The following is a 14,470-nucleotide window of genomic DNA, read 5'->3' as shown; positions in this document are numbered from 1 at the left end:
ATAGATTTTTATTAAATAATAAATATTTCTATTGTCTTATGTCTAAACACTATTATAATAGTTTTACATTCATAAAGGCGCACGTAAACATTGAAAATAACAACATAATAAACATGATTGCTAAAAAAGATTGTACTAAAGGAACTAAAATAGATTTTAAAGTATCTCCCCGCAATATCTATTATGACATAACAGATACAATCAATTCAGAATTATCTATTTGGATCAATAATCATCAATCATTTCCAGGTGCATTATATTGGAATCTTTGAATGTGAACTTCATAAAACTTTAAGAACTTATTTAATAGTACAACTTCAAAAAAAATCATTTTTACGCGTGTTTATCATATAAATATATATTGGCAACCTGCAAATGGGAAATAAGCTCATAAGTTTTTGCTAGATACTGGAATCTATCTATCTATCTATTTATTTATATCTATCTATCTAAGTCAATCTACTCCACATAAGTTTCAATTCATATTACTTCAACCGTCTTAACAAACAACCTAATGGCTTCTTTCTATCTGAATTCCATTCTAATCAATTTTTAATCACAGTTTTAGCACAAAAGACGAGTCTGGTGCACCCGACGAACACGTCAAGAAAATGTACAGTGGTTACATGTGTATACCTAACTATCTTTTGTAAGAAGAAGAAGAAGAATGTGTTAAAAGTTTCTGCTGCCAGTATTCAAATATTCGAAGTTCGCATCATATTTATTTATTTATTTATCCATTTATTCATAGAGTAATAATATAGTGTTTAGACGCATCTTCTTTCATGCCAAAGAAAATTCATACCACAGAGAAAATGTTCATATTATATTTCATTAGTGGCCATTTGTTTAGGTTTGGCGATATTTGTTTTTGTTCACCATAGTATTTAATTATAAATTGCGTTGAACAACTAAGAAGGCGCAATTTACTGTATGGATGAATACCTAAAATTCATTGCATATATAATTATTTTCAGTAAATTGACTCTCTGTATGTTAAACAATTATTTTTTGAGGTGTGAACTTGTCTCTTGGTATGAAAATTCACTTCAGGAGGGTTTCAGTTTACGTACACGTTAAGAACTATGGTACAAAAGACAGTAACCAACTTTTTCACTGAAAGCCACGAAAGTTCCTGAGTCACGGCAGGAGCGCAGCAGGGTGGCTCGGGCGGTGTGTGAGGTAGTGCGTTCGTAGAGATCATCCGCGTTAGGGACGATAAGTATTTATACAAACATGGAAACTGCAGAACACTCTAGGTCTATATGAAATAAGAACATGTACCTTACGTGTTGGAGTATGTAATTGTAGATCATAAAGACGTTATAAATAATATCCCGATACACTTTCAGTGATATTATACTTTCCGATATACTTTCCCATCGTAATATAACATTACTAATGTAGATTTCAGAATTATTAAGATCCCTCAATTTTCGGACACTTCTTTGGTTTGTGTCGTAAGTTTACACGGACTTCAGATATTTTATTTCACTTTGTTTAGTGTGAGTAATGTCTACTGTATGGGCGAATGTATTTTTGCATAGTTCCGCTTCTCACAGATAAGAACACAACATATTTTGATTATTTACATACTTGTCTATTGAAGATGTTATTACAAATTTGTTCTGTAAATTTTACAAATTGATGGATCTGTACAGTAAATTTGGGCATTACTGCTGTATCGCCGGACCAATTTGAAAATCGAAAGGACCAAAATGTACCGTTGTATTTTATTGGATTATTTTATGTACGATTATATTTTGTTGGATTGCATTAAGTTACGTTAGATTACGTTATTAGACATGCAATTTTATTATACGGATCCATAGTATAAGTAGTACTTAGTAGTAGTAGTAGTAGTAGTACTAGTAGGAACGGGTTAGAAGCCCCGCAGGGGTTGGTTGGGTTTTGTTCTCGCCATGAAATGAGCAAATTAAAGACTTGCCCAAATGTTTCTTTACATTCTATAATCTATGGATCCGTATAGTAAAACAAGTGTACCTCTCCGCGAAATAGTTCACCCGCCTCCACATGCAGTGTTGTGTACTACTTCAAAAACAACCACTTTCTTAACAATTACTGTTCCCCTTACCTGACTTTCACTCATTCTTCCTCACAAACTTAAATAAGTTCTCCAATTCACCCGGTAAATTTCCTAAAATTGGTCCGGCGATTCAGCAGTCAACTCAAAATCTGCACCAATACAAATACAACTTGTTTGTGTGCTATTCCAGTTTAGGCATCCGTGCATGAATTCATGATTTACGTATTGTTTCCTCAGGAAATGCACGCCTAGTACCTTATAAATTATTTCTGTGGGAGGAGTTGCACTCTTGCGTGAAGGTTCGCTTTAAAACGGCTCAACTGTTATGAGTCTAAGTATAGATGCTGATATATGCCGTAAAAACGACGAAAACTATCTCTGACAGGCAATCACTTAAAAACACTAATTGTATCTAACCTGCATGAGGGTAGGGCGAAGCCAGTGTACTTTGGGGAATGAGACCATAATAAATAGGCGCGTCAATGACTGGGTGTGCGCGTAAGCGAGGTTAGTAGAAACACTACGAGCTTCTTATGTTACTGGATCCCTTATGTGTCAGAGCTATATTGTTACGGTTCATAACAACACACTACATTGACAGGAATTCAGTTTATCATGGCTACCTTATGGACTATTACGTAGTTAATTCGTAAGTTAGTATTACGTTTTTTTTTTTTTTTTTTTAATTATTCTTAAAGTTGTCAAAGATCCATATATATATCTTGATTACTTATGTATTCTTCTTTTAAAAATATCGGATTTTGTTCCGTGTAAGGAAATAAAGGGCCCAATATCTGGAAATTTTACAGTGTTTACAAGATAAATGCATTGGTAGAAATTTCTATAGTACGTGTTGATTGGAAAATCTTGTGAATGTATTTTTTTTATATATATAGAACTAAAGTGTTCAATATACTGTGTGTTTCAGATGTAAGGATCATGATCTTAATTTGGCTTCACACGCCGTCCATTTGGCTTTGAGCGGTGTTGACAATTCGCGACAAGCAGTTCTGTATGCTGACTTCTCGCGCTATTGTGAATCTTGACAATACCATAGGCACTACTTAGAAATATTGTATTAGCTCCTTAACTGATCAGTTTAGGAAGTAGAGAAAGTAATTACGAACACATACGTGAAAACTACATCTTTTTATGTCAGCTGGTTATCATGATACATGCTTTTAAAGGTTTCCATATAAAACAATTAGTAAAACAAGCGTTGAATCCCGCATCTACTTTTATTATAAACGTCCCTCATTTGCATTAAGTATTAAATAAACATATAACAGATGAACCTTATTTTGGGGCTGGAAATAGTTTGAAAAGACAGGGCCCCTTTTCCCCATGGCTACACCCCAGAGAATACGCTCGTAGTAAGCGAGCGAATTAAATATCAAGCCTAGCATCGTAAGAATAGAAAGTATGGGAAATTCGTAATATTGTTTTGAAATTCACGTCAAAACTGATTCTTCCTTATTCGACAGAAGAAATGTTTTTTTTTTTTTTTTTTTCCCTCACGTTTTACTATCTTACATATGTGCGACCACTTATTCTCTCTTTTCTCCTGTACCAGGGATTCAATAGCACCAGGCGTCTGAATGGTGTCATAAAACATCGTAACCCAAAACAAATTCGACCATATCGAGTTGCTTAGGAATCAGATGGATTCTTTTTGTGAGACCTAGACCAAGTCCAAGAATATGTTATTTGTTATCAGGGTTGGCAAAAACCATGCTTTTTATTGAAAAAACCAAAAAACCAGTTTTTTTGGGGTTTAAACCCGTTTTTTTCGATTAAACCAGTTATTTTTTTTTTATTTATTTATTATTATTATTTTTTTTTTTGGTTTAAATAATTTGCTCTATGTATTTATGTCACATATGGACAGAAATAAGTTTGTTTCGCCTTGGTGTTATTATACAACAATCGGGTTACGCTGGAAGGGGTTACCTAAGCTTAAAGCGAAATCCAAACCGCTTCTCGGCTTACATCCGAGAGGAATTTTCCTCTATTTGAACACGAAACCAGGATTAACTGGCGATACGTCTGCCGATTCACTCACGAAGGAATCCTGATAAGAATACTTGTACTCATCTTTACATACTTGTTAATATAACTGTTAAGAACCATTTCACAAGGACAAAAAAAAAAAATAAATAAAAAATAAATAAATAAATAAAATAAAATAAATAAAAAAAATAAAAAAATAATAAACAGTTGCACAAGTGAAAGAATTATACAGAATTACATATGGACAATTTCAAAATACTGCAGAGTACAGAAGAACTAATTTAGTTCAAGTTAGTTTACTTCAACTTTTATTAGTCCCAAGTTAAAGAAATACAACGACTTAATTTGCATATCAGTAAGAAAAGTGAATAAAGATAGGAATTATTTGAATCCACTTTGGTTCTGGCCCATTTATACATAAATAGATACCAAAGATACTTCTGATTTCAATAAATGCCTCTGGTGGATTTTTGTATGACCCTCTTCCTCCCCCCCCAAAAGTGCGGCACTTCGATGTATTTTACCAACAGCAAACATTGTTAAAATGAAACAATATTTAGAATTTTTCTTTGACTGCAATTACATAACAATAATAAACTATAAAAAGGAATCACAAAAGAAACATTCATAAAGTTATAAAAAGAACAAAAGTTGCTTTTGTAGCATAACCTCTTTGAGTACTGAGTGGGGAATTTAGGTCTGAGTATAATACGAAGTGAAACGTGATAACCCACAAATGTGTGTTCATCAAGATTTTACGAACACTTACACTTTTACGAACATTTTTCGTTTTTTGGTTTAAACCAGCCAACCCTGTTTATGAGAACTGATAAGGAAACAAAGGGGCTAGCCGTGTAGGAACGTAACTTCTCTTCTACCATAAACAGAATTCATCAGTGTCTGGGTTGCGTTCTTTTGTGGTAGTTCATTTCTTCTCCAAAATTATAGTTGACAATGTCTTAAAGCAAACCGAGTAAAAGTGCGAAATTTTCTAAAAAAGAAGTGCTGCGAAGTCAAACTCGGAAGAATTATTTTTTGTGTTTATAATTTTTTGAAGAAATACTCATCACCACAAGAAGGAGAAAATCTTAACTTTCAAAAGTATCAAAGCCTAACAGCACAAGCTTGCGGGATAAATCGAGCCACACTGTCACGAATCTGCGTTAGAGGCAAGAAAGCTGCCTCCCAGATTTTTTTTTTTTTTTTCTCCTAGAAAACACAAAGGACCTCCCAAAAGGCTCACAACCCTTAATGACTTTGACAAGGACGTAGTATGCAGGACTGTTTTTGACTTTTATGACCAAGGAGAATTTTCGGACTTTGCAAACAATCACAAATGAATTGAAAAGCAAAATTACCTATACAGGTTCCAAGTCATCCACTTACAGAATACGCCGGGCTTTAGGTTTCAGGTATAAGAAAGCATCCGACAGACGTAAGTTTTTAATGGAGAGGAGTGGTATTGTGGTGGCAAGACTAAAATTTTGGAAAATGCATGGAATTCGGATTTCTGGCGACACAGACCAATATTTTACTTGGACGAGACTTGGGTAAATCAGAACCATTCACATAAATCAGATTGGCAAGATTCCTCTAAACGGTGGATTGAAGGTGCCTCCGGGAAAAAGAAGCAGACTTATTGTCTATCATGTGGGAGCTGCAAAAACTGAATCTATACCTGAAAGTAGGTTAATATTTCAGTCTAAATCAACTTCCGACTATCACGAAGAAATGACAAGTGCTATTTAAGGGTTGGTTTTTGAACGGATTTCTAAATTATTTAAAGGAGGGTAGCATTATAATAATGGATAATGGCCCATATCATTCGGTCGTTACAAATTAAATTCCAAGTTCATCAACTAGAAAATTTGCTATTGTAGAATAGTTACCCAAAAAGGTGTTGAATTTTCGGCAACAGAAACTAAGATTGAGCTATTGCAGCGCTAAGTGCCGTTCAAAATACAATCTAAAATGTACAAACTAGACCAACTGGCAAACGAAAATGGGCACGAGATAGTATGGTTACCACTCTATCACTGTCAATATAGCCTGATCGAGTTTATATGGGCTCAAGTAAAGAGAGGAGTTGTAACAAGAAATAAGACATTCAAGTTGACAGACGTTGAAAGGCTGATAAACGAAGAAATTGATCGCGTAACACAAAACGATTAGCAATCTTTTGTACACCATACGGACAAATTACAAGAAAATGACTTCATGAAAGAAATAGGACGGAACGAAATTTTGGAACCCATAATAATACATTTACAAGTCTCAGATTGAGACAATAACAAAATATTAACTGACATAAACGATAGTGGAAGTAGTGGAGAAGACAAGCCTTTAGCAGTTCCGTTGGAATAAGTTAACAGGTAAGCAATTTAGTTGCTATATATAGTTCAAGGATGCACAGTCAAAATTCTAGATTTTGCTGGAGTAATATACAGGAGTTGGACAAAAAATCTAAAACGTTTGCAAAAGTGTGAAAATCATACCTAGTGTGGTGTGGGGCCTCCTTTTGCGTCCAAAACAGTTTGAATCCGACGTGGAATGGACGTATACAGCTCCTGAATCGTGATGTGTGGAATTTTGTACCATTGTTCCTCCAAAACATGCTCCAGTTCCTTAAGGAATGCTGGTGGAGGGTAATGAGATCAAACACGCCTTTCTAACTGAGACCACAGTGGCTCAATGATGTTCAGATCTGGTGATTGTGGGACCCAGGGGAGGTGTGATAGCTCCATGTCATGTTCCTCAAACCATGATTTCACCGTTTCTGCAGCGTGACAGGGTGCCAAATCATCTTGGTAGATGCCATCACTATCAAGGAACAATATTTGGGCCATGGGTAGAACCTGATCCCCCAAAATGGCCTCATACGTCTTAGCATTCATCATTCCATGCAGGACTATGATGGGACCTGCGGAAAACCACAATATGACTGCCCATACTGTAACAGAACCACCCCATGCTTTACAGTTGGGAGCAGACAGTCTGTATCATAGGCCTGCGACGGTGTTCCCCGTACGTAAACACGACCGGTGTTGGAAACAAGGTGAAGGTCGATTCATCGGACCACATTACGTGTTTCCACTGCTCATGAGTCCATGCCGTGTGGTCCTTGCACCACTGGGTGCGCCTCTTCGCATTTATTGCTGTGACCAGGGGTTTATCGATAGCGGCCCTGCCATGAATTTTCATTTTATAAAGTTCCCGTCGCACTGTTTTCGATGAAACCGGGTTCTGTAGGCCGGAATTGAGCTCAGACGTAATTTTCATTGCAGTGATTTTCTTTTTAGCTGCTACAACCCGTTTTAATGCCCTCCGGTCTGGTCCCTATCTGACAGGATTGTCTTTCGACCACTGTTGTGCTTTGCAGACGTCGTTTGCCCATGAATTGTGTATGCCCTCATGACATTGGACACATGTCTTTCGATACCCCTACAATGTTCGCCACTGTTGCCACTGAAGCTCCAACCAGATGGGCACCAACGATCATGCCTCTTTGGAAGTGTCAGGTTGCCCATTTTACGCAGCACTTTCACACCACGACACTCACAGGTGAATGGGTTACTGCTGACGGAAGTGGAAGGTCCACATGACACATTGAAAACAAAAAACGATCGGCAACCGGAACACGTGTTGTACAGTGGAGGGCCAAACTTACGTGTCCTATATAAAGTGTTTTTAGATTTTTTTGTCTGCTCCCTGTATGTTACATTGTGAATAATGTTGCCAATTTGTGTGTCATAATCTCAGCTGGAGGAAGAGCGAGAAGGGAAAGGGGAATTCGCAATCCGGCAGCACTGTGCAGTATTGGCTACTACTCGTGATGCTTTACATCTGAAATACACAATAGAGAATATGTATCAGTTGCATGTAGGATATGTATCTCACTCCGTATACCAGTGTGTAATTAATTAATTTATATTGGGATCGTACCTCTAAAGTTGTGCGAAACGTAAGGCATGTATTTTTGTGCTATATGAAGTTATTTGTGCACTATGCTCGGGTACGAGCATATCAACCTTTTGTGACGCCCCTTCTCCCTGCAGATTGTCCCTGCTATCGCGTGAGCCTTTCTCCTGCCCTAACTCAATGAGATAGCACTAGTACTTTTTACTGGGTACCTATCACAGATTGGTTTATATTTTTCGCGCTATCGTTTTGTGGTATATGTTCACACGCTGTAGCCCTCTTAAAGTGTATATACACCCATTAATGTAATTCTCCCTTAAGAAACATTTTCTAAGGTACTAGAGTTGGGGCAAATCGAATGACAGATCGTCTGTTATCTCTGCACAGCATGCCAGGGAAAGCTCGACCCAATGTTGCCACATGAGTAACTACAGGATGTAAAGCTTCAGCTCGTGGGTTTACGAATACCAAAGCAAGAAAGATCAAACTGCTGATAATATTGCGTTATTCCACGTTTCCATGTGTATTTTCTCCAAGTTGTTATTGAGTAAATTATGAAAGCTGTATCACATCTATATCGTAGCTATGTTATAATATTATTCTTAGTTAGGCTTCAGTTAGAAAACGAGAGAAAATTACAAGAATGTCTGTATATAATAAACAGTTTAAGTACATTGTTGCATGTTAGCCTCTTCATTATGTATTATATCATACAAATGCTCTTTGTTATATGTATGTATCTACTTCAATGAATTTTGCTTCATTACTGAAATATCGTAAGCATTGGAACACTCATATTGGACTAAAAGGGTTGAAATTTTATAGACACTACAAGAAATAAATAAAAAAATAAAATAAAGCTATTTTTAATTATTACAATGATTGGGAAATGAAATAAAAATGAAGATAACTTCTTCAAGTTTATGTTTATCCGTTTACATAAGTTTAGCATCCCTTTTAAGCAGTGAGGCTACAGGTGGAATCTGAATCACTGTAGGGGGGGCGCGGTGGCTCAGTGGTAGAGCGTTCACCTCTGGTGCTTGGGGTCCCGGGTTCGATCCCAGCCCCCGTCAAGTGAACTTTGTGGTGGACAAACACCGTGCTCGTGGGTTTTCTCGGGATTCTCCCGTTTCCTCCCACTTTCTTCATTCCACCATTTCCACTCATCTCTCATCATCACCGTCTCCTTTAGTCTAACCGGCATAACCGTGGGACGTAAAACTCAAAGATTTCATTTCTGAATCACTGTAATGCGTTGAAGTTTGTCTGCGGGCGTCTCCTGCCGGGAATTAAACCCAGGACTCCGTACACCAAAGGCATGTGCACTAACCTTGGACCAACGTGAAGGACTCCAAGTTTATATTTTGCTTGTTCGTAATTGTTATTTCCTTAGCGTATCTTTAAAAGATACACATGAACAGGCAGGGTCTAAGAGAGTCGAAGGTAGGGGGCTTGACAATAATCTGGCTCTAAAAATTTTCCTGTCGGTCACAATTGTAAACTTACACTAGAAGCAACTACTTTCTCTTTTCTCTCTAAAATTTGGCAATGTAGTGATCGCTATACTGGAGATCGCCAGCTGCTCTGTCTCGTGTTTGAAATAATTACACATTGTATAGACAACCGTATAGGCTGTTCGTGTATAACTTGAGCCTTACAGCTATTGCGCTACATGATTTAAGAAAAGGTTCCCAATATCCCACGTTGAGTTGCAGGAATAAATTAAAGTAGACCATGCTTGAACTCCGCACGCTAAAACACCTGTTGAAGAATGACTATGATATGTTCAAGCCCAGTTAGATATGAAAGAACAGGAGTTCCTACTGCACATTCAAATTCCAGCTGCACCCGAGTCTAAGATTAAATTTCCTGATGAAAAAAAGTATATTTTTTGTATTAGTATTATTGAACCTCTTCTGCGGAAAAAAAGGTCAAAATAACATTCGATATTTCTTCTGTAAATTTTTACAAATCTATGGTTGCATAAACTGGGATGGCACCCTTATCTATAAATAGTTCAGAAAACTGGATAAGTCTTATAATAGAATATTTACAAATTTTTGTATATTTTATACAGGTTATAGCAAAAACCTTTCACTGTTTGTTCCATGGAGGCAGATGATAAGAATGACAGCAGTATCCGATTGGAAAATCTTATTCCTCTTGTACGAGAAAATGAATGTCTATATAATCATAGGCTGGAAAGCTATCGGGATACAGAATTGAAATCAAGAATATGGGAAAAGATAGCAGCGGCATTGAACTCAAAAGGTAAACAGAATCTTCCAGGTCTTAAAGCTATAGTACTCGCGCCGAGTCGTGAAGCTTGGACTCTAAACCAATGATAGAAATATTTTGCTTGAACTCCGATACATCGGAAAACTTCGGTACAATTCGTGGAGCTACTTCCCGAGCGCACACTTGGGGAAACATCAAGCAGCTGAAATTCACCAACAATGTTGCCAAACTTCGAAGACATAGTAAATGAATATTTAAAAAACATTTAACAATTACCAATAATAACACCTCACAGCACTAACCAGGGTAACAATAACACGAATAGTAACAACGAAAATATAACGCAATAATAATAATAATAATAATAATAATAATAATAATAATAATAATAATAATAATAATAATAATAAAAACAATTAACAAAACGGAACTTGGCGCCAATCCGACAACACTGTACTCTCGGGAGATGTTTTCCGTGTAGCGCGAGAGAGAAGATACTGACAAAATTTGATGGATAGGGGTTGACGAATGGAACACACCCTCACGTTCTATTGGGTGGTGAAATCGGTAGATCCAGGTCAAGCTTCACGAGTTGGCGCGAATAGTGATGCGTATATCAGATTGTAACACTTAAAAAGTGTCCATGTACAAAAATTATTGTATATTTTGATATAATTCAGAAAGGTACCCACGTAGCTTAAGAAGGTAACTGACGACATATAATGATTATGAAGATTGTGCGTCTTAAAGGTAAAAATCCAATGATTTCACAGTTCATAACATCGTTCGTCAATTTTAGAATTCTATTTCCTTTCGCTTTTCACATGTAGATTAACACGCAATAATATCTAAAATATTTCATTCCTATTTCGGGTGAAGTTAATTTACACGATCCAGTTCATCTTGGTGTGCATGGAAGAGTAAGGTAGGACGTGTTAGAAATGTTTTACAATAGATGACGTCTTTGTGTTTTTACAGACAGGGCCGGCCCTAGGCAATTTATCGCCCCACTTCCTCTTCTTCAGAAAGAACAAATCTTAAAAGTCACGATTTTAAATATGCTACCCCATCATGAGCTGCGAAGGTGAGGGAAATACACTTGCACTCAGAAAGGACTAAACATTACAAATACAAACTCATTGCGTCTGTTTTTTCCTTTAAATAATCTATTATGTTAGTGAAAGATAAAGGAAACACACCTACAGAGGAAAGATGGTAATCATTTCTATAGAATTCAATATCAAGCTTCAATCTCAATATATCAGTTTGCAATTCCACTGCAACTGGATCTTTTATCTTTATTTCTTGATTTTCCTAATACATTTGTTAAAAAATTAAAAAAAAAAAAAGTGTTTCCACCTTCAATGATAAGGAACTTGTTTGTGACAAAGACTAGTTTTTATATGAAAACTGTAATAACTAACTAAATGAAACAGGTGTTCGCTACTGTTTAAGAATTGACTTCTTGTGTTTGAGAACAATCAAGCCATTCATTCTGGGATTTGTTTGATCCTTTACTTTAGCACTGTCCATGTGACCTTAAACTAATGCGACCTAAACATGATTTATGAATGTAGTATTCAAATAGAAGGTCAGCTTAGTAAATTTAACTACCATCAACATGAAGTCTGTTTCCAATAAGAAATATTTATGACAGATTTTGCCGCCACATGCAAATGCACGTGTTGCACATATGGTAGAGCCAGCCTTGTTTACAGGTATGACTTGCTCTACCCAGGTGTTTCTCCCGACATGGTCACACGAAAATTATTGTAGATTCCAAGCCCATTCTTGACCCAAGTTGACATTTGGCACACTTATGCCGGACACATGGGGATACCTTGATACCGAATTTCAAGGAAATCAAATATTCAGTTTCTGAGAATCCCGGGATCCAAAATTTTTCCTGAAAATTATATTTGATTTTCAAATAAATGTTCCTGACATCTTGTAACCTATTCTTTCCTCTTCAAAATGGTATATTATTTTTCTCTCTAGCTCAGTATTTACGGGAGATATGACCAATTGAAGCTAAAAGGTTCTACAAAACATCAATTTTTTCCATTTTTTTACCACCCTGTACTCTGAAACTACAGTGGGTATAGGGCTAAAATTTGGCGCATGATCATCTCTCGTACTCCAAAAGGCAATAAACCCGCTATTAAACATTGTAAAAGAACACCGTGAGAGGGACCGAGATATGGTCATTGTCAACTATATCAATAAAAACAAAATTTAAAATTGTAAGTACTGTATTATACAGCTGTTAGGTCATGCAGAAAAGACAGAAAAATGTTTAGATTAGAACGTTGTTTTTTGGCAACATTGTACATACAGTAATTTCAATATCCATCGGTTTTGGAACAACAACATTCATCTTAAAAGTTTACAAGGATAAGATTAAAAAATAAATAAATAAAATAAAAAAAAAATGTTTGCTTAGTCATTATTGCTCTGCTAAATTATACTATATTTTTTTTTCATATGTACTTTTGCCTTCCCCTCATTGGTATGTGCTAGGAGCGTAAAAGTTAATAATTAAATTCAAGACCAGTGAACGGAAGCAAGTTCCACTCACACTTCTGTGTGAGCGACAAAGTAATAAACACCCTAAAGTGCATTTATTTACTGTGTGTTGTGTCTTAATTACTCAACAAAGATTTTGATGGTTGAAATGATTAATTATTGTTTCTGTGTTAATGTGTATGTGTTTTCAATTTGTGTCCTAGAGAATCCACAATTTGCTCTTATTAAAGTAACACTATGAGCCAAGACTAACCTGTATGCTAATAGTTGTTCTGATTCTCGAAGATCCGCCTTTGTGTCTGCAATGATGATCCTTTCCTGGTTGGTTGCTTAGTTGGTGTTGTCTCTACAATATTTGGTAAATGTTCACCTTTTTAACAACTTGGTCTGTCTGAAATTTCTTAGTTGAAGTGTTACTGATCCAAAATTCTAATGCAGATCATATCCAAGTCCGAGTACTAGGATGACACAAGATCCTGGGCTAGACGACGATGATGATGATGACATCGATCAAGATGGAAACCAAGACGAAGACACAGACAAGACAAAAAGACCCTTAACCCTATATTGCGCAATTTATTTATGTTTTCGAGAAAAAATATTTAGATGTTTTTGTTACTGCATTCGCGTATCTAAAACGAACTAATAACAAATTTTGACTCACATATTTAAAATATGACGTCACGAGGATTGTGTATTTGAATTAACATTGCGCAATTATGAACCTTATTTGTTTAATTTTTCATCGATATACACTACAAAATTTCTTCTAGACGTTACAAACTTTCTTAACACATATAGTATTGTGCAGATGTTCATAACGTTTTAATAAACAATACGTACTTTAAGGTATGCTGAAACACGGTACTTTTAATCTGAACTTACTAACATATCTTTCATGGTTACATTGAAGTCACACCTATTGCGTATGAATTACAGGAAACTTTTTTTTTTTAGTGAAACACAATGCCGTAAGACATGTTATCAACAACTTGGCGAATTCTACAGGAAGAACTCCAATACAATCTTGTCCTTGGTATACAAATGATGGATATGAACCCCATTACGGTTCTTATAAATATTTCTAATTCTAACTTAGTTCCAAAGGTTTATTGGGGTCCTTCTGGTTAGATTATAAATTGCTTTCATGAACGATTAACTCCAGAATATCAACACTAAAATCATTCGAAAATATTGAATTGGAGATTTTACTTCATTTGAGGAAGACAAATGCAATTTTCTATTGTGGTGCCTGAAGAGGTGGATCATTTCTTGTTATCCTCTTCCATTGGGGCTGACGACTGACAGCAGCTGTAGAATAACTGGAATTGGCATTTACTGTTTCATCTGTAAAAAATGCAAACAATTCAATCAATTTACTAATCTGAAAGTATCAATGAAATCAAAGCAAAATACTCGAGTACATTACTTTTGAACATATCTTCAGATGATTTTGAAGTTTCAGATTTAGGACGCCATTCTTCATTATCTGAATCTAGAACTGGCTGAGCGAGTCGTTTTTCCGAAAATATATTTTTGCTCATCTGTAAAAGAAATATAAAGTTTTCACTCTTCAAGAATCTTTATCGAGCAATAAATCAGAAAATAATACAAAAGAATAACAGAAAGGAAAGAGATAGAAATAGAGAGGGGTTTAAAAAATCGAAATCAACAGAAGAAGGTGTCAGAAAGACGTTGTTACGTTTAGTAATTTTTTTCGTGTTCAACTTA

The 14,470-nt window shown here is 35.9% G+C and overlaps 1 protein-coding gene across 3 annotated transcripts in view; it reads left to right on the top strand.

Annotated features, from left to right (window-relative positions):
• Positions 1-576: 576 nt before the first annotated feature.
• Positions 577-14,470, top strand: part of LOC145670511 (uncharacterized) — a 32,040-nt gene continuing 18,146 nt past the window's right edge. The window contains exons 1-2 of one of the 3 annotated variants that reach the window (XM_081739274.1): positions 577-708; positions 10,053-10,246. In XM_081739274.1, coding sequence (XP_081595400.1) covers positions 10,084-10,246 — 163 coding nt within the window. In that variant the 5' untranslated portion in view covers positions 577-708; positions 10,053-10,083. The other 2 variants (XM_081739264.1, XM_081739283.1) reach the window with 2 other exon arrangements.

Source organism: Thermobia domestica, chromosome 2 (assembly GCF_964235325.1).
Source record: "Thermobia domestica chromosome 2, izTheDome1.hap1.1, whole genome shotgun sequence".
In the NCBI taxonomy this organism is placed as follows: Eukaryota; Metazoa; Arthropoda; class Insecta; order Zygentoma; family Lepismatidae; genus Thermobia; species Thermobia domestica.
This window is presented reverse-complemented; position numbering and strand designations above follow the sequence as displayed.